Source organism: Cyrtonyx montezumae, unplaced genomic scaffold, assembly GCF_038088225.1.
Source record: "Cyrtonyx montezumae isolate F1298 unplaced genomic scaffold, pur_monq_1.0 scaffold_0, whole genome shotgun sequence".
In the NCBI taxonomy this organism is placed as follows: domain Eukaryota; kingdom Metazoa; phylum Chordata; class Aves; order Galliformes; family Odontophoridae; genus Cyrtonyx; species Cyrtonyx montezumae.
The window spans coordinates 8,766,424-8,786,231 of record NW_027071824.1 but is presented as its reverse complement, the minus strand read 5'-3'; the positions used below and the strand labels follow the sequence as shown (position 1 = coordinate 8,786,231).

Here is a 19,808-nt window from a genome sequence, read left to right as displayed (position 1 = left end):
CCTGATTTGCTACAGTAAAGAAGTGCCACAGTATACATTACCTAGTCATCATAACACATGCTTCTAAAATCAAGTAAGGGTTACTGCTATAACCTCAACGCTTTGTAGTACTCATCCAGTACTGTGACGCAAGGAGTCTCTTATTCCTGCAGCTCTGTTCATTTAGCTGCAGCTCTCGCCTTTCTTACTATACAGCTTATTTCTGACTCATCTTCTGAGCTTACAACATACGAGATAAAAATAGGTAATTGTTCCATCTAAATTCCCATAATCCTTGTACTCGTTAAACATAAAGTCATGTAACAGTTCTTAGTCAGGATTGCACTAATCAGTGCAACTGGCACTTCTGACCTTGTGATATGTATCCTTACTGTGCCCAGCTCTGCTGTGCTGCCTGATGCAGCATATTTCACACCCCCTTACACAGCAGAGTGCTGGAGAGAGAGCTGGGCACAACAGAAAATAAGTGTCAGAACTTTTTGCACAGTAATAGGTATTTTTTTCCACATCTTCACCCTTTGGCTTGGCTGAATATCTTTGGATTTATTTTTATATGGCCAACTGAAGGGCCACAAGTTAAAAACACAGACCAAATTTCATAGATGCTTTAGGAAGACAGTATTTTAATTTGGGGGATAACTACTATTGGCAGTAGATTTTTTTGCTGTAGGTGCTGACATTTACTGCTTGATTTATAGAAGTTTCACTGGAGCCAGGAGATTGCTAATGGTAAGTCCATTATTAAATCTAAACTCACCGTCAAGCTGTATTTAAATGAATATTTAAATAAGTTATGCTGACAGGCCAATCAATTCTCTGAATGTTATAATAAAAAGCAGAAGTACTGTGCAGGTGGTGAACCTACAGGAACGAGAACAGAAATGTAAATAGTTAGCTCAGAGGGGCCCTCAGTCATTGCAGATTTGACAGAGGTGTATAAAGATAGGGAAGACAGGCAGAAAAAACAAATTGGGGATTTTACTCCTTTTTAAACTACTCACTGACACAAGAGGAAAGGCACAACCAGAGTGAAATAAGAGCAATCAGAACTGAAGAAGCTTTCACTAAAAACAAATGGACTTTTGAAAGAACCTGTAGGCAGCCTGCAGGACTCATTCACCTCCTCAGGCACAAAAATGACTCAGGACTACAAAACAAGGAGGCCATCTTCAAGGAAAACAAAATAGGAATGTAAATTTCAGTAGGCCAGGACATAAGCCAACTTCTAATTGGAAGGTTGAAAAGTAACGACCTGTACATAGCAAGGTTATTTGACACTTGTCCACTCCAAGGATCCTTACAGTTCGCTCTGAGGCTCTGGGATTGGCTATTCTTGGTGAGGATACTGCCTTGGATGTGTCTGGGGCCTGACTCTATATTTACGTATTGAAGACAGCTGTTTCAGTAGTTATCCCAGATGTGAAAGTCATTGAATAGTCTGAAAAAATCAGTCTTTTATTTTGTTGCTGTCTTTTGCAGCTCAGGGTCTTAGTAAGTCCAGGGCAGAAACACTGTGTTGAGAAGTTAAACAAATAAAAAACTGGCCATATAGTTACTAGAAAAACAGTAAGTTTGGTAGACTATCAAACCAAAAACCAACCAGGATAACATCTAGTTTAGTTACCTACATGTAGGTCACAGTCTCCCTCAGTAATTTGGCTAAACAGTACCTACTTCCAATTCAGCTCCACAGCAGAATATTTAAGGTAGTTATATAAGGCAGCATTAGTATTCATCATCATATTAGCATTTAAGACAGTTTTAACTTCAAACGACCAAATATACACCCCTTAGGATAGCTTCTTCTGCCAAGAGCTGCTGCATCTTCCATCCTTCCTTCTGGAGTATGGTCCATGATGGAAACCACCTTCAGAGGGCTTGTATGTAGTATTTTTCTTTCTTTAGGATAAAATAAACAGACTAGACTTCATTTTCTTCCCTTAAGACAGCTTTTTTTTTTCTTCCCAGATTATCTTTGTAGAATAAATTGGCTCTGTCTGGAGCTCTTTTCTCAGAACAACTGAATTCGTACATGTAAGCGCACACGGTGCATAGTAAGCAGAAAGAGCTGTTACAGGCAACCTCCAGAGCCTGTCCTCCCCTGTGGGGTATTCTGCTGACTTCAGATATACTGAGTTGCCTGACACTGCTTTTCTCGAGTTTAAGTAACAATTATTGCGTGAACATAAAACACGTGCCGTACTGCATTAGCATTACTGTATGGCAGGGGCTGGAGAAACAAAATCCACCAGCTGTGACTTCAAGAGTCAAAGCAATCAGTCTCCCAGTTTCTCGGTGGGAAATGTTCTTCCCATCTCAATCAGAATTGAAAACATTTGTTTGCCAGAACTTTTACAGATGTTCTCCTTCAGATTTCAAGTGAGATTACAAAATCTTAACTACATTCTGTCACACAATACTAAGCAGAATTTGCCATCTCATCTAATTTAGTATTACAACTTTAGCAAAGCATTGTTGCATTTTCCCAAAGCAATGCTGAGCAGCATTACTGAGGTTGGCTTGTTACTTACTCACCACATGGACAGAGATTTATTTTAATTAACACTGTCACAACATGCACTTTTTTTTAATTTTCCCAGTTTCCCAAGGCAAATTTTGAGATCTGTTCATCGTAACTCATTGAGCTCCTTCCCATCTTTAATGAATCAGTCTATTTGTGTCAACTTTTAATACCCCTGCAGTAACGTTAACAATTAATTCTACTTTTAAAGTTACTATTGAAACTTTGCAGCCTTTATTCAGCCATGTTAGATGTCAGCACAAGCTGCTCTCAAGTTCCCAATGGATCACTTTTGGAAATCTCACTGAAAACTCTTAACCAAACCAACCCAGCTGACTCAGTACAGAAACAGACCAGCACCAGAAGGACAGCCAAACCAGAGCTCTTTTCCTTAGAGAAACTAAGGGTATGAAAAATTAAGTACCAGTGGATTCTACCTAAATAAAGATACTAACAAAAACCTTTCTTCTTCCATAAAAAGGGGATACGGTGATGTCAGTTAAAAAAAAGTCAACTACACATTAACACACCCCACCACCTCAGACACCCATATTTGTCCACCATCACACTCCCAGCTCTGACCATTACTCTGCCCTATTTGTAAGCAGGCAGCTGCTGGTAAATCAGCTCAAGTCTGGCATTCGCCCTGCATGCCAAAGGGACTGGCAACACGTGCTATCTGACAGCAGGTCTCAGAGGAGGAAGGGAAGGAGAAGCACCTGGCACTGGAACTAATTACATCAGATCTCTGTGCTGAGCTAACAAAGCCTTCAAATACATTTTGTGGTTATCTGATTTTAAAATCAGTGAGGGATGTTTCTCTCTACACATCAGTACACAGATGACATGACATCCACGCACCTTTATTTGCTGCTTCAGTTGAAATTAGTACTACTTAAAAATGCTGAGAATCCTTTCAAAACCAACCAACCAAAAGCCACGTGGCAGCCACCAGAAAAGAATACACGATGGAATCCTGAGAGATAAGAATTTATTATGTCTGATCAGCACGTCATGGTATGGTCACATCTTACACTGCTGACATTCCCATAGCCAAAAGGACTTTTTCATTTTTAAAAATACATTTTTCTTCCCAGCAGGAAAGATTTTTTTTCAAACTTTTTTTAAAAACAAACATTTCATACGAGGCAGGAATGAGTTTACAACCACGGCTTCTCAGAACGATGACGCAGCCGCTAAGCAGCGGCTCTCCCACCTGTGTCTTCATTTGGATGTCAGATTTTTCCTCCCCGCATCCCCCACCCCTCACAGGAAAACACAACAAAAAGGACAAAGCCCAGAGGGAAAAAACAGAGGTAGATGGAGCTAACAGCCACCGCTGCTGGCAAGGTGTCCTCCTGTGTCCTGAGGAGCTCCCTGCTGGGCTGCATGGCAGCACTGCACACAACAGGTAATGCATGGCAGCTGAGCGCGTCAGGGCTGCACTGCTTCACCTGGATGGAGCTGCTTGAAACCAGACTGCTCTGTCAGGTAATGTCCTCAGTGAGGACTCGGGTTCTGCTCCCACTGTCCCCTGAACTCTTAGGAACTTTGAGGGGAATCACTGCTACACGGCACCCTGCACAAGGACTGCAGGCAGAGCACCCACAGTTCCCCACAGGTGCTTGAGGAATTGCTTCCCCCAACCTGCTGCTCCACTCCTCCCCTTACCACCACTGCTGGCACAGAGGGGTTCCTCTCTTTGTCCTTCCCCACAGCTCCATAACTAACACTGTTCCTTGACACTCAGCTGCGTGGTGAACTGTTTTTTCCCCAATATTTCTAGTCTTCATGGCAAGCACAACAGAGACTGTGCCATCTATTAGATACAAGCACAATAAATACAGCCTTCAAACAAAATCATCTCTGCCATCAAGGATTAGAAGCACATAAAATAACCTTGGGAAAAAAAAAAAAGCAGCTTTATTTTCATACACACACACCAAAAAAAAGAAAAAAGAAATGGAAATAGAAAAAGACACCTAATAGTCGCTGTAGAGAAATGCTTCTTCTGCTATCTGCCTGCAGTTCTGAAAGACATCTTGGCTGCTGGAAATACCTGATAAAAATCCAATGAAATAATTCCAGTACAACAAATCCAACCACAACAGCCCTCTGCACAGTCACAGAGTAACTGCATCCATTTGTCACATGGAGCACAGTGTGGCTAACGTGGGGGAAGGAGAAAATGGGACACTAACATAAATGCTATTGAGAAAGCTAACTTTTATCATACTAAATGAACACCACTGTAGAGAAACTTAAGAAGAACTCACTGTAAGAGGATGGTTGTTCAGTGTATAATTAAACTTCAGTATTGAATGCTTAAAAGATTTAACTTCAAAATACACAGATTCCTTTTAAATCCCTTCTGCATCCCAGGCAGGGAGGCCACAGCTTTTGCACAGAAAAAGTGGAATTGCTCAGAAGCCTTCATAACGTATGCAGACTTTTAAAATCAGAGAACAGTTTTCAGTTTCACTTTTTTTTTTTTTTAAAGAACGATTGGAAGAAAGTGTAAAAGCTATCAGGTATGCAACTTTGCAAAATAACCCTTTATTTCATATGGCTCCAATATTTCCATACAGTACAGTACCCGGATGCATCATTACGTTGTGTGATTGTATCAGAGCAGCACGCAGCCTCCAGCCTGCTGTCTCAGAACATGCCCCCTCCCACTTCTCAGTACCTTTGGTTGCAACACTGTATGCCAAGGCAAAGCGAGCAGCTGAATCTGTCACACAGTGATCGGTGTATCTGCGTTCACTTACACACAAGGTTGACAAAGTTAACAGCACTTTATGGCAAAACACCCAAAACAACTACATCATTTACAAGAAGATGAGTAACGAGCAGTACCACAGCAGTCACTTCAATGCAGCAGGATGTTTTGAGGGTCAGGGTGAAATGGAGAGAAGGAAGCTCTTCATTTTCCAGGGAACGAAGTTAACTGCAATCTTTCTTTTCAAAATCTGATGAGAGCAAATGAAAATCCCTCCTGCAAGATCATCACTGTTGAAATATGTGGTGACAGAACCATACATACAATGTAAGGGAATCTGCAAGGAAGGTACATGCAAAGGGCACTAAAACAGAAGTGCTGCTCATTTTGGAGGGGCAGATATTCTCCTAAGGATGAAATTCGGTAAGAACAGTAATGCTAAACCATCGGGACTTGCACCGTTTCCAGTGAAACTTGTTTATGAACAACTGAACAGAGAAACTTACAAATGTTGAGTGCAACCCTGACAGAGAAACACCTTGATTCACAACAGACTTGAACCGCTGCGTTCTCACTTGCGTGCAACAGCTTTCAATTTATTTTTTTCATCCTACTGTCACTGTATACATTCTTTCATATTATTTCTCCTGACACATACTTAAAATCACAGCAATTAACCATTTTGTGAACAACTGCACGGTTCATAAACATTTTCATCAAATGCAGGTCAAACTCTTTAGAAGAAGAAACCTTTGGCTGCTGCAGCACAGCACTCACCCCAGCCAATGCCAGAAGGCATGACCCAGCTGGAACCCACAGGGATCCATGTTATACAAGCTTGCCTGCCAAGCTCCAGCCTTCACCAGCATGGTATTTTTTAGCATAGGATTTCCCACAGTGTTTTTCCCTTAACAGGAAAACTTACTCTGTCATGAAGTAGTATTCAGTTTCATGCTGGGAGGGTACTTGGGTACTTGTACCTACAGCAGCTCAGCCGGAGCGAGAGACAGCACCACGCTCTCTTCACATGTTCCAGTGCAGGCAGGAAAGGAGCTTAATACTATTTACTCAACCTACCAAAATGACAATCAGTGCTTGCAAACAGATCTCTTGCAATAGTGAGAACTATAAAGGAACTAACTGAAAATGCACAGGACCAGATAAACCAAAGGATTATCTGAAACATTACTGTGCATTCCTAGGTTCTGCAGGCAGCATGTGAACACTCACTACTGACTGCAATCCACTGGAAAAAATGCTGCATTGAAAAAAAGAAAGAGTACGCTCTTACATGGAGTTTACTGGGTCTACTGTGAAGTGTCCTGATGCAAGTTACTGCTGTGCAATCTGCTTATAGAAACTTCCCTTCTTCTATCACTCCAGTCTGTCCTAGCTCACAGTAAAACAGCTGTAAAATAAGGGCATCTCTGTAGCTCTGATTGACCCACACCGTGGAGGACAGCAACAAATAGCACACCACCTGCATTTTGCAGTTTTGAGAGCCCACTTTTGCCCAGGTGCTGCAGCCTAGCTACTCACACCTGATGGCAATGAGCTGCCCCAGAACCTGCCTAGGAAAAGGCAGATTAAATACATTCATTCCATCAGCTGTGATTTAGCAAGAGCAACAGGAAAGAAGTTACACTCCCTTTTCAGAGCATACCTCCTCTGAAGTGGATTTATGTTACAGAAGCATTCAAGTATGGGGCTAGGTGTAAGACAGGTGGGATTTAGAAACAGCATCTTAAGTAAAATATTAAGGCTCTATCTAGGCAAATGCTGTCCTCTGCCTTCCCACTGCAGTGGTACACGTAAACCCAGGAGGGGATTCACAGTTGAGAACTCGCCACTGTCTATGGATTTGCAGCCATCCCCACAGAGCTACTTTAGGATAGATCTGATTTTAGAGGGAGGGAGGAGTGACAAATTTGACAAAGGGCTTTTCAATTAACGTCAGAGAAATCAGCATTGCCTCCTATTTTAGTATGCTCATCCTGCTCCTGCAAAGGAACCACTGACTTTCTTTCTGAACACCACCCATAGTACCAGGACAAGGGGGATCCATATCACCAACTCGGAGATGAAACCACTGAGGGCTTACTTTGTTCTCAGTAAAACCAACATACAAAAGGCAGCATGCCACATCTCAAGTTCTGGCTATCCTGCTCGTATTTAGAGAGATTAATTTTATTTTAGGAACAGCTCTCTCAAATCTGTGTATAATCAGACAAAGACAATGCCAACTAGAGCAGCTAGGGTCAAGACATACACCACAGATGCCCTTCTGAAAGTATCATACACCTGAAAATGGAGCTGAACTTCTGTTCCAGATTGCCTTTAAAATGAACTCATTCTTCCATTATGATTTTTACCACACTGGTGAGCTAATTAATGCTGCCCTCCATATAGTCACTCAAATGATTTACCATACCTTTTTCTTTCCTTTTGTAGTGATACTCTCATACGGATTCATGGTAGCAATTACACCTATTTTTTTTTAATATATATTTTTCTAAGAAACTAGTTTTCCTCTGTTATATCTTAGCAAAACATTAAGATGGTTGGCATTGAATCATTTAAACTCTCCCACAAGTACATTTAGTGCTGTTGCAACTAGCAGGGGAGAAAAAGGCCTCTATAAACCACTCAAAGGTCACCTTGGTTGGACAGCAGTATACAAAGTACAAAGGTGGATAAAAAATCACCAGCAGCACCAGCAGGCCTTCAGAAACAGCTGGAATTGCTCTGGCAATTGGTCAACGCATGGCAGGTAAAGCTTTGCCCTACTCCCTACATCTCTCCTTCACTGTATTTTCACCTTTAAAAGTGCATTTAGAAAAGTGACAACGATCAACTAGATGTATTCTGAACAAAGGGAGAAACAGATCCAGTGACTAATATTGTCCAGGTTTCCTCATAAGATGAGCTACGAGTAGCACACAGAATTCAGTTAGCTGATGGTAAGACCACAGCAGGGATGGGCTGGTTCATCAAACGGAGATAACTTCTAATCACACTATGATGCTGCAATGCTTTGTTAAGGACTGATTCCTCACAAAACACACCTGAACAGGACCCTGCTGGGGTCCCAGTTTGAGATCAGTGTGTTTGAGACAACTCCTGCTGACTGGGCAGAGGCAGAGATGCCACCAGCAGCTCTGCAGATATCTCTGGCTCCAGCACAGCGAGCTGCAATAAAGCACACGTTTGTGCACATGAGGAATCTCTACCACACCAATGCTGCACAGACTACTGAAGAGACAAGTTGCTGAGTTTTCTGAGCTCTAACTACAACGCCGAGAAATACTTATGGTGACAGTTTTCTTGTTGCAGACATTCTTCTACGGTGGTTGTATGATTGTACCTTTTGTCCAAATGCTGAGTTTGCTTAAGTGTGGGTGAGAGTATACACTTTTTAAAAATACAGACAATTCTTAAAATAATACATCATCAGGTCACTATGTTACTGATCTTCACTTTCAGTGGAGTTTAAAATTTCCCCAAAGAGAGGTAAGAGTCCGTCCAGTATTCTCCTTTACTCCTCTATACTCACATTTGCACATACAACATGGTACTCACTTGCAAGAGCCTCAGTTTCCATTGTGTCCTCAGGTCCCATTCCACTTTTAAAATAGGCAATGATAAAAATACTGTAAGATGCAGTACCACATACCGCCCGACAAAAACGCCAATGACTGTATGCCGACCAGCCACAGGTTGCTGAGGGTCATCTCCCGAGAAACAGCTTTCGTTTGACCCTGCACTGGAGGAAAAGCTCCTGAAAATGAAACGAACAAACAAAACAAACACACTTAATGCCTCAAGCAGCAGGAATACAAGCTGAGTGTGTGACTCTTGGCTGTCACCGCCTGCCCCAGCACAGTGCGCACCATCAATCGGTTAATTCCGTACCATGCTGCCAAATGGATCAAATCGACCATGTTCTCTGTAAAGCTTTACAACTGTCTGGTAATAATTTCATGTACTGTGAAGTATGCATATGCTTTCAAGTTATCTCTTGACTATGAACATCTAAACACACGCACACACACCCCCGTACCATTTTTCTTGCACTTATTTGTACATATTGTTTGAACATTCATCAGCTAATCGGTTGTAAAGTGTAAGCAAGCACCCTGATTTGCTACTCCGTTTTCTAGAATTAATTTCTGAAATGCCTATTTGAGTTGAGAAACATTGGCAGGAGATAAAGTCAGTGATTAAAAACTAAATTAGTTCTCCCCCATACTGACTATTTTTGACAACACAGTAAATTTACACTGAGTACTTTGGAGTTTCATGATCATGAACAAAGTGTTTGTGTATATTTGTTTCAGAATATTCCATAATTTGTTATATACTTCAGCATGATGTACAAAGCCTAGGCAAAACGATCCACTTTTTTTTTCTTAATTCTAAAGAGCAGATAGAAAAACTAACTACATCAGATGAAGGTGTTCTTGCTACAACATTACAGAGTCACAACTATTCATAGAAGAACAAAAGGTGAACAATTCAAAGAGTAAGGATATAGCAGCATCAGTTTTGAATCTCAGAATCCACACAATTTGGGCAATCAGATGCTGTCAGCAGCTCTTCTCTGTGCTTCACATCTGCAATTACTGGAGGAATTGCAATTAAGCACTTAAGAGAAAGCTTTTCTTTCTGTATGAATGCTCTTCAATTAAAAGTCTTGATAAGTCCCTCATTCTATCACTGAGGCATATTTTAACACGTGAGTAAAGGGAGCGACAGATCTGCTCACCAGTAAGTCTCACTGCTCACCTCCTGTTTGTCCACTGTGCTGCATTTGTTCCTCCACAGCCCATCTGTCTTTCTGTACCAGCAATGACCACTGGTTCAGAATACTTCCTTACCCCTCAGAACTGATAGCAGCAGCCTCTTCCCCTTCCTCCTCTGCCAAGCCAACTCATATTATGACAGAGAAAGTGATCCTTCATGCTGCTAGACAAGCCAAGCTAGGCCAAGCCAAGCACTTTTAGTTGTCCTTCACAGGAACAACTCCTCCTTCCCCTTCACACCTATTCCTTCCTTCACACCTATTACCTGCCCCTCTCCCCAGGTTCAATTATATTTCTTGAGCTGCAATGACAGATCTGTACACAGAATTTCCAGATGAGGTTTCAGATTTGGTACAAGGGAAAAAGTACTTTTGCAGCACTACTGAGAATACTCTCCCACTGCCCTGTAGGATGACGCTGCTTACTTTTTTTAGTTGCACCACACCAGTTGGCTTAAGATCAGAGCGTGAACGAGGAGCGCGATGTCTTTTCCAATTGATAAGCTCCAAGTTTATAGAGTTGGATTTATTTGTTTTAATTAGTCGCCAAGTGCTAAATGTGATCCCATGTGCACTACTGCAGTGTTCAAGGTTATCTCGCTCAGGACTTCAGAGCGATCATGCACTTGCCAATACAAGCTGTCCATTAGCTGCTAGGAATCTGTAAACAGCTTTAATTTTATAAATGAAAGGTGTAAAATGTACTACACAAACAAAAATGAGAGTTTGATATTCAAACTTTTAAGGACTTCTTTTGTTTAAAGTTATCAAGTTACAGATTTTCCCAAGATCTCTTGAAGTCCTTAATACTTAGGAATACTATAAAATAAAAAAAAACCTGTTTTAAGCTTAGATTTTTCTTCTTCCCAATAAAAGAGAAAGTACAGTACAAAAGGTACTGGTGACAATAGCAGTGACAAGCTTTTGACTTTTCAAGTAGAATTAAGCACTACTCCAGCTTAAAACTAGCAGTTCACCAAATAAAACTATCTTAATTTCTTACAGAAAGTTACTACCTGACGTGAGCCCTACGAACCCAGAAGAGGCCCTGAGCACTGTATCAAGCTGCTGCAACAGCCCTAAGTTTAAAAATAAATAAATAAACAAAAAGCTCTGACTTCAGATAATGTGTCAGTAAAAAGCAAACCCCTGGGGAGCTGTTCATTGGGCCTCCCTGGGGTTTTCTGCAAACAACAGCAGCTCCTTTTCAGTACCATGGCAGCAAAAGAGAAAGCAACCAAGTTCTCAACTGGAGTAAGTGGCAGTACCTTTAAGTTATGACGATTCATGCCTAATAAGGTTCTATGTCATACCACTTACATTTATGATTAATTCCTGCTTATTACGCTGCTGAATTATAGCCAGTTATCCTATTTTGAAGCACATTCCAAGGAATACATCTGATTATATTCATTACTCTTCTGGAAATTCTGGTCTAGTTAGATTTTTTGGTACAACCATTTTATATTAGTGGTATTTGTGAAATAATGTCTCAACAACAAGGACTCCTGACCTCCTGCTGACTACCTCTTTAAGCAGGTTCATGAAGTTACTTGTCTAATACGTGCATTTCAATGCAATGCATATAGCAGGGTCTGACATTTGCCAAGTAAAACTTGCCTCATACAGGAGTCTTATTTAATCCTTTCTACTCAAGAATCTGCTCATTATTACAACCATGCCTACTTCCCTCAAAACATAAACTCTGAATTCTCTTATTGTGCACGTGAATGTTCATTGCCTCTCTGAATCTGGCTAAAACATTCCTCTTAATGAAAGCCTCTGGCAGAAGTTTCACAGCTGAGCTGTTGGGGAAAGAAAGGGATTTCCTTAGTTCTACTTTTCACATCTCAGTTCCCAAATATCACCTGATTCTCATCTCAGCCAGGCAAATGTTTCCCAAATATTTCTTAGAGTAATTTCTTTAACATTCCTAAGCCATCTTCAGATCCTTTTAAGAAAAGACGTAACCAAAGCGTAATTCTCTTAGCTAGATGCTTTCCTACCTGTTTCATAGAAATGGGTCAAGAGAGCCTCCTTTTCAATGAATCGTTGATACAGCCACTGTGAGAGCGCTTCAGGCTCTGCAGGTACATCTTTAATTGGAAAAATCCTACCAAAGAAGAAGAACACAATTCATTCTCCTGTTTTTTTCACAGATCACATTTTTCTGGATGAAAAAAAGGAATGGTTCAGGCTACCAGCCAGATGCTCACAGGAGATGTCTGTGCTTCGAGCTTGTATCAAAAAACTACCGTGCAGCATTCGATAGAAGCTATTGTATGCTAGGTCTATTTAGGAAAATTCCATGTCCAGGACACAATTCACTAAGATACACACAAAAAAACTCCCAGCAACCCACTGCACCTCAGCTATTTTTTCTCAAAATACAATTTCAAGTTTTACAATTGTGAAACCTCCTCAGCGGACTCAAATTGCCCTTTGGTACATATAGAAGATGCTTTGTATCTGCTGTGTTCCTCTGGGAGGCCACTGGAGAAGAAACGTGTGCATCAGACTGGCCTGAAAAAAAACAGGCTCAGAGACATAAGACCTTTCCATGAGCTTTCTCTTCCCAAGAGAACTCCCAGTTAGCCTGTCCTATGGTACGTTTTACTTCCATTAGTGGAAGTTTCTTTCTTTTTTAAAACACGGTCTTGTATACTGAAAAGAATTTGTGATAACAGCTCAATCATATGGGAAGTGTCTGGACAGATAAGGTAACAGCAGACATAGAAATAATGAACGTTTCTGAAGAATGCTTTTCTTGTTTTCACAGTTTTCAAATCCCTGCTTGACTTAGTGCTAAGTCATCTGTACCTCCTCCTTTCATGAACATTTTTTCATGAAAATGCTGCAGTGGAGGAGACAGGCAGCAAAACATCAACCAATGAGTGAAAAATAATGATGCTCTGGCCTACAAAGAAAACTTCAACATAAGGAAACAAACACTTATTTACCCACTATGGCATCAGTGTTAACTCCGATGGTTCTGTGGCCTTTGTCGCAATTCTGCCTACACCGTTCTCAAACCACAGAGTTCTCTATGCCAGAAGCCTTTGGCTCAAGAAGGACTGGGAGACAGTTGGTGGTCCAGTAAATAGCTCAGGTGTGTAGATGAAGAAGATGAAAGACAGGTAAAAGTCAACTTACCTTGAAGCTCAGATATTACCGAGCACTTCAAAATTAAAGCACATGAAGTCAAGGGAAAAACATCCCCATGGAGAAGGGGCTATCTTTGTTAAAGGCTTAAAACGTTAAGACAGCCTCCCTGTCCCCAAGCACTACTGTACTGCCAGGCTCTATTTTTACTCTCTTCTTCCTATCTGGTGTGAAGAGATAAAAGGCCTCAGCAACTGAATATTGCATTTCATGGTGTATTTTTGAAGGACAGATGCTTGCTTACGCATGTTTGAAGACGGTTAAGAACTAACAGAACGTGCGTGTGGGCTCAGGACAGAAGTCTAGGATTACCTGGCCTTACAAGCATTTTCCAACTCAATAACCTAATTAAGCCAGACATATTTCCAAAAATATACTCACTGGTCTGAAAACATTATCACAACAGCTAACAAAATGCTTGTTAGAAACTATTTATTAGCTGGCACTTCCATGGAGTAGCCAAGTAGTGTAAATGACAGGAGGCTAATGGAGCCAGTGTACTGGCCTGCTGCTGGAACCCATCCAGGCTCCTGTATGAGTCCACACAGTATCCGTGTACTTCCACCTCTGAATACACGCTCACACTTTTAAGAAGCAGTCCCAGTTATATCCATTTTGAATGAACATTAATGCAGCACAGAATACAGCTAGTTTTCCAATAATGCTAAGCTAACTGTTATAATTTATCAAAGAGGACTCTTAGTGTAACTGGAAGTATTTTCAAGCATAGTTTTAGATTACTCAGGTTTATTATTTATTTTTACAAGCAGAGCATTCTTATTAATGACTGAGCTTAATTAGAGATTAATGTCTAAATCCTCAAACTCTGGAAGCTGAACGCATTGCCATGTTCCCTGCTCTTCAGACAGCTCCTTTAGGACTTGATTTACAATGAGCAGAAGACCTAACACTGCAAAACTCCATACAGATGATCGAAAACCAAAGGACAGACATGTTGCTGACTGCAGCATGTTAATCACCAGCCACTAGCTGCAGATCTGCTGGGCTCCTGTGTTCAGAGACATTCCTGTGTCTCTCACTCCTTCATCCATTAAATATGAGCTGAAAAAAGTAGCTGCAGTTGTACCTCATGCTGTGAACCTAGAGATCCTTCCCTCAGCTCAGCCACATTTCTATTCCATGAAGTTTTCACAATGCTTCTCAGATTGAACAGGGAAAAACATTTATTTTACCATTTTTCTCTGAGCTTCAGTAAATGACATTAGTACCAAAAAAAATTCCCTGCCTTAAGGAAATCCAGTAATCACAGAGCCAACCAGGCACATAAAGAGAGCAGAAAAAAAGCCTCTTTGAGAGCATGAGATAAACAAGAAATGGTTTCAAGGATTGGTACAGCATAAACATCTGCTTAAATTAATTTCTTCAGGTAACAGCCAAAGCACTGACCCTGCAGCCTCCAGTACCTGCTGCCTATGTCCTACCAGACAGCATCTAAGCTCGCATCCCACACCGCACTGGTCCCTCTGCAGGGATTTCCCAAGTTCTCCCCACCCCTGGCCCAGCTGGCTGCAACAAGGCTGACAGGTGAGGTAATTCTGTAAAGGACTCTCCAAGCAGATGTTTCTTCCAGTTTCCAAAACACACAACAGCTAATTAGCCTCATCTTGTTAGCATTACAGCGATAAACAATCTACGCTCTTCTTCTTGCCTAGATTACTGTTCTCTCTGTGGCATGTGCAGGCACACAGACAAGGCTATCACGACATTTGTTTCTTCACCAGTTAGAAGAAACACAGGACCACCACCCTGTATATCACACTTCTCAAGGACAAAACATACCCTGGAACAGCCCCAGCATCTCAACATTTTGCAGTTGGCTACTCAAGATTAGAAAAGCTGGATCAAAGTCAACAGAAGAGTGGCTCACAGGGAAGCTGATGCCATCTACTTCTGAAGAGACTTCACACAGAAATTGTCTTCTGCCTTGGGCTTTAGTTTCCTGGAGGAAACTTACACTGAGTGCCCACCCCTTCTGACTGCGGCACCTCAAACTCACGACGAAGCATGTGGTATGCACAAAGAAACTAAAGCTCTTAACTCTCGCTAGATTCTTCCCTGTCCTTGGACACAGCAGAACAAGATATATAAGTACAGTTACCTTCATCTGTGTAGTTTGCATTCTTGTGTTCCCTACACCTGAAGTGTCTTGTCCTCATCCAACAAGGGCACAGTTGCTGGCTGTTCTGATTCTGAACAGTACGTTCCCTTTAGAAGAGCCTCCTCCACCTGAAGCAGCAGCCTGCCAGCCATGCTCTCACCTGTGACAGTGCTGCTCAGCACCTGAAGTCACGCCGAGCACCCAACCAGATGGCAAGGGGTTTGCTTTCCATCACAGAGGAAAGAGCGAAACTAAGAGAAAGCAGAAGTCCCACCTGGTACTGACAGATCTGTCATTAACGCCAGCAACATCTGCACATACCAACAAATATATGAAGATTGCAAGCCAACTACAATTACTGTGACATTCTGACACACAGAGAGCTGCAAGAGACAAAGGAGCTTTATGGAAACATAACTGGCTAGTTCATAGACACCACCTTTAAGTACTAATTGCCTTTCATCATCTGTCCCGTATTAATTATCTTCCTACTCCTTCTAAACTTTACTTGCTGTTTCAATGGCTCTTCAAATTAAGTCAGTGTGATGGAGGTCATTGGTGTATCTCAGGCACCTCCAAAAATAAGTTACTTGAGTAAAAAAAGCATATTAAAATCTACTGCAGAATTGGATGCCCTTCACAGACGTTTTGTGCAAAACTCATTCAGCAACCACAATATATTCCATTTTATTTATAGCTAAGAGTCTAAGCTTATTTTAATGAATCTGTATTCACGTAGACACAGGAAAAGAACTTCCTCAGTAGTTGAAAGATTGTTTCAACAGCAGCACAGTACAGAAGCTGGTACGATAAGGAAAGGTGACACAGTTCTTATCTGCATTACGGCAACAGGACAGCTGAGCTGGCTCGGAATTAAGCAGTGCCTTTGTGCAGCGAGAACGCAGCTACCTGCCCTGTCTGTGGGATGAGGGCTGTGGCTGGCTCTGCCTTCAGACCCTGCACCACCCTCACTGGAGCACAGTGCAAGCAGGGCTATGATCACATGAGGTGGGGAAGCTAATGCAAAACGAGCCCTACAACCCGAAGCCGCTCTTTACCGGTTGGCACCTTCCAGCTCATGACCCTGGCTGTGGTGCTTAGTGCCCTCACAGATGGCTTACCTAATTTCCTCCAAACTCCAGCAATGTTTGACCTGGCACAAGTTAATTAGATACTCTCCTTGATGCTTACGTTTCTGAAAGCAAAAGCCGTTTTTCAGCACTTCCCTGAGAGTTCTGAGGAAAGCCTGTCAGGGTCAAATTTAATTAAGAGGGTAAATTCTCACACCTTTGTGCTTTGGAGAATCAATCTGGTGGTTGCCTGTTCATTTCTTTGTTTGCTTAGGAAAGTTTCTTTTGAGGAAAAGCAAGGCTACAGCTTAGCCTTATTATGAGCTTCTCAAAAACAAGTAATTTCTACAGGAAATTGGTGAAAAGCAAGCTTCAACTCATCTACCAAAATTCAAGCTGTCAACCAGAAGTGACTTCAGGATTAAAGTGAACTTTCTCTGCCATTTCCATCAGCTGAAAGTGAAAAAATGAGGCTGGTCACCGTGTCCTCTACACTCCTGCTGCTGCTCCCTAAGTAGGATGAAAGAGAAACAGACCTGCAGCAAAAGGACAGGCTACGAGAAAAGAAAAGCACCAGATCTGAAAGACAGTGAGGCACTGACTACTTGTGACCAAGAACAGCAAAAAGATAATTCAGTGTCCTAAAGACAGAGAACAGCCACCAAACTTTTCAAAAGAAAGCTGTGTTTATATACCGAGTTGCCTCAATGTATAAGAAGAAAAAAAGACATTGCCACTGTTACTGACTTCCTGGATCTTGAGATATGCTGTTGCTAACTTCTGAGGTGGCTTTCTCGTTCGTTTCTTTATAATACCCTAGTTCAACGTGAGAACAGAAGGTTTACTGCCTACCTGTAGTGTACATGCGTAACTGTTGGTTGTCGGTAGCCAAGAATCCAGGTTTGGATGTCTATAGGTTCACCTTTGGGATACGCAATGGTTGCATCTATCACCCACTGGAGACCTTTGGATTTGCTCTCTAGGAGTGAAAAAAAAAGACTGTGTTAAAATTAATCAGGAAGTACATGCCATCGATTTGATAGTTATTCCATTTTTTAGGTTACTTTATGAGGTATGAGGCACAAATGTAACTTAAAAAAGTGACAAAATAAGACAGCTAAGAATCAAATCTAGATTTCATTATAGAGCACAAAAATGTACTTGCAAACTTCAGCAAGATTCAGATTTTACTCTCATGGTTGCTTCTGTTGTGCATACGTATTGCAGTACATAGAAATCAGCAACTCTGCTCTTTGGTTACAGTCACATAGCACACTGGCTCAAATCTTAGGTGCTTCCCCCATTCTCCAGAAGGAGAACTTCCAAATAAAAATCCAACTGTTTTAGCCTGCAATAGCCACACGGAGCTCTTTGGGCGTCCCACCTCACTGCTGGGGTAGGGCAAATAGATAAAGGTGACTCTTGTCACACAGCACAGCTGAATTTTCAAAGGCATTTAAAAAACAAGAAAACAACACCTCAAACGTACTTGAATATTTGAGTTACAGATAAAGAGGAAAAAATAGTCACTTTGTGTATGAAAGGCAAGCAAGGAAGAAATAGGAAAAGATGGTCAGTGTTCACAATGGAGATTCCATCCACAAGGGCTCTGGCAGACTGACTGACCCCAGTGCATGCTCATGCACCACCCTAAACATTCAAAAGAAGGTGAACATATTCCTATAAAAATTATTCAGGAGCGTCAAATCTAAGCCGTAACGTAAGTTACTACCAGCAGCAGTCAAGGACAGACATCAGCCTGGCCGTGACCTCTTGCTGCTCTTTCTTCAACCCATCTGGCACATCTTCAACCCACAGGTTTGCCAAGAGGGAGAACAGCATATCTGGAAAGTGAACCAAGGAGGGGGCATGCTGCCAGACAGCATTTGGAGTTCAGTTGTCAATTTTAGTTCTGTTCTGTGGAAACAAGTCATGCCTTGTACCATGCTATGCTCAGACTAGTGGAGTAGTATATGCTTACATCATATCCAGCAGTACCATAGAGAATTTTAAAAAGGCTGAATTTAAAAAGCTATTTTAAAAACAGTCATCTGTTGGCAGGAGTAAGGGCCGTTACATATCAGTACAAGCTGCAAGATTCTTCCAGCCCGCAACGGAGACACGTAAAGAAGAATGACCCTTCATGCAGAGGGGACCACCTTTGACAAGTGTTGAGTTCAGGAGCAAACTGGACCAGGTATATGGAAGATGTCCATTGCAGAGCTAAATCAAAAGGCAGAAATGCCCACCTGGCTCAGCTCAGGAAACGTGCTACGCTGGGAAGAGTCAGAAACTAGGAGAGTATGAGGGAGAAGTACAATGGAAGAAGCACAACGTATGTTTGCTCTGTTCACGGTGCTCCTGCAGTATGCTCTTAGAACCACAGAAAGGATCTGGGGCTGAGATGAATGTTTGGTCTCATCCAAAGTCGCCACTCAAGTTTTACTGCACACACAAAGAAAACCGCAGCGCAGACTGAGGCACACTGCAGTCATTAACACCACTGGAGCATACCTGAACAGACAAGGACTGACTCACAGGTTTCTACCTGCATTTCATTTGCATTTAACTTCATTAAGTGTGAGAAGACATGTAGAGCAACACTATCGCAGCTATCTATCAAGTACTTTAAAAAGCAGCAGTGTTGTCGCAGTGTCTGATCAACCACGGAGCTGTAGCACTTCATTCCAAATGCAAATGCACACCCTGAGTCAGACTAGACAGTATTTCACAACGCTTGCTCCATGAACAGCTGCATGCAGTGCGTAGCTCCAGAATTTGACAATGTGCAAGATACACGGGTCAGGCTGTAACACCACTTCAAAATGCTGACAGGCACGTAAAGTGAGCGCACGAGGTACCGGAGGAGGCTCCAGGCCAGGATCATGGCTGAGTGGCTGTCATGTCTCTCGTAAGAAAAGCACTAAGTGCAGAGTCCTTCATTTTAAAGAAGCAATGTATTAGAGAAAAGTCAATATGAAATTAATAGTAAACCCACATAAGTATTCATTTAGAAATGGATTTTAGAACAAGGCCACTCAATTTATCATTTTCCCAGATGTAAAGAGACAATGGATGAAGACAAGTAAATTGTCTGAGTAAGCAACGAAGATCATCAATTGTAATTAAAAAGTGCCAGATGAATATGGGAGCATTATCTTATTATTTACAGTAAAATGTTTTTAAATTGTCTATTAAATATTTAGCTACTATTTCAGTCTGTTCTTTCAGTGGATAATGGTTCAAACTTCTTTATAGGAAGGATACCGTGGCCCTCCTCTCTGCTGATTTCTTACCTTCTACCTTTTGTGGGGCAGAGCTGCTGCATGGATTCCTCACATCAGCTCCAACCTCACCTCTGACCCCTTCCAGGGCTTCTGACAGTCTACCGGGAGCCTCATGCTCAAAAAACA

At 41.7% G+C, this 19,808-nt stretch overlaps 1 protein-coding gene across 2 annotated transcripts in view; it reads right to left on the bottom strand.

The window, feature by feature from the left end:
- Positions 1–5,053: 5,053 nt before the first annotated feature.
- The window catches only part of LPGAT1 (lysophosphatidylglycerol acyltransferase 1), a 49,739-nt gene continuing 34,984 nt past the window's right edge, over positions 5,054–19,808 (bottom strand). For both annotated transcript variants that reach the window (XM_065748159.1, XM_065748241.1), the window contains 3 exons: positions 17,248–17,374; positions 12,051–12,157; positions 5,054–9,021 (listed from right to left, as the gene is read on the bottom strand). In XM_065748159.1, coding sequence (XP_065604231.1) covers positions 8,870–9,021; positions 12,051–12,157; positions 17,248–17,374 — 386 coding nt within the window. In that variant the 3' untranslated portion in view covers positions 5,054–8,869. The remainder of the gene's footprint in view (positions 9,022–12,050; positions 12,158–17,247; positions 17,375–19,808) is intronic.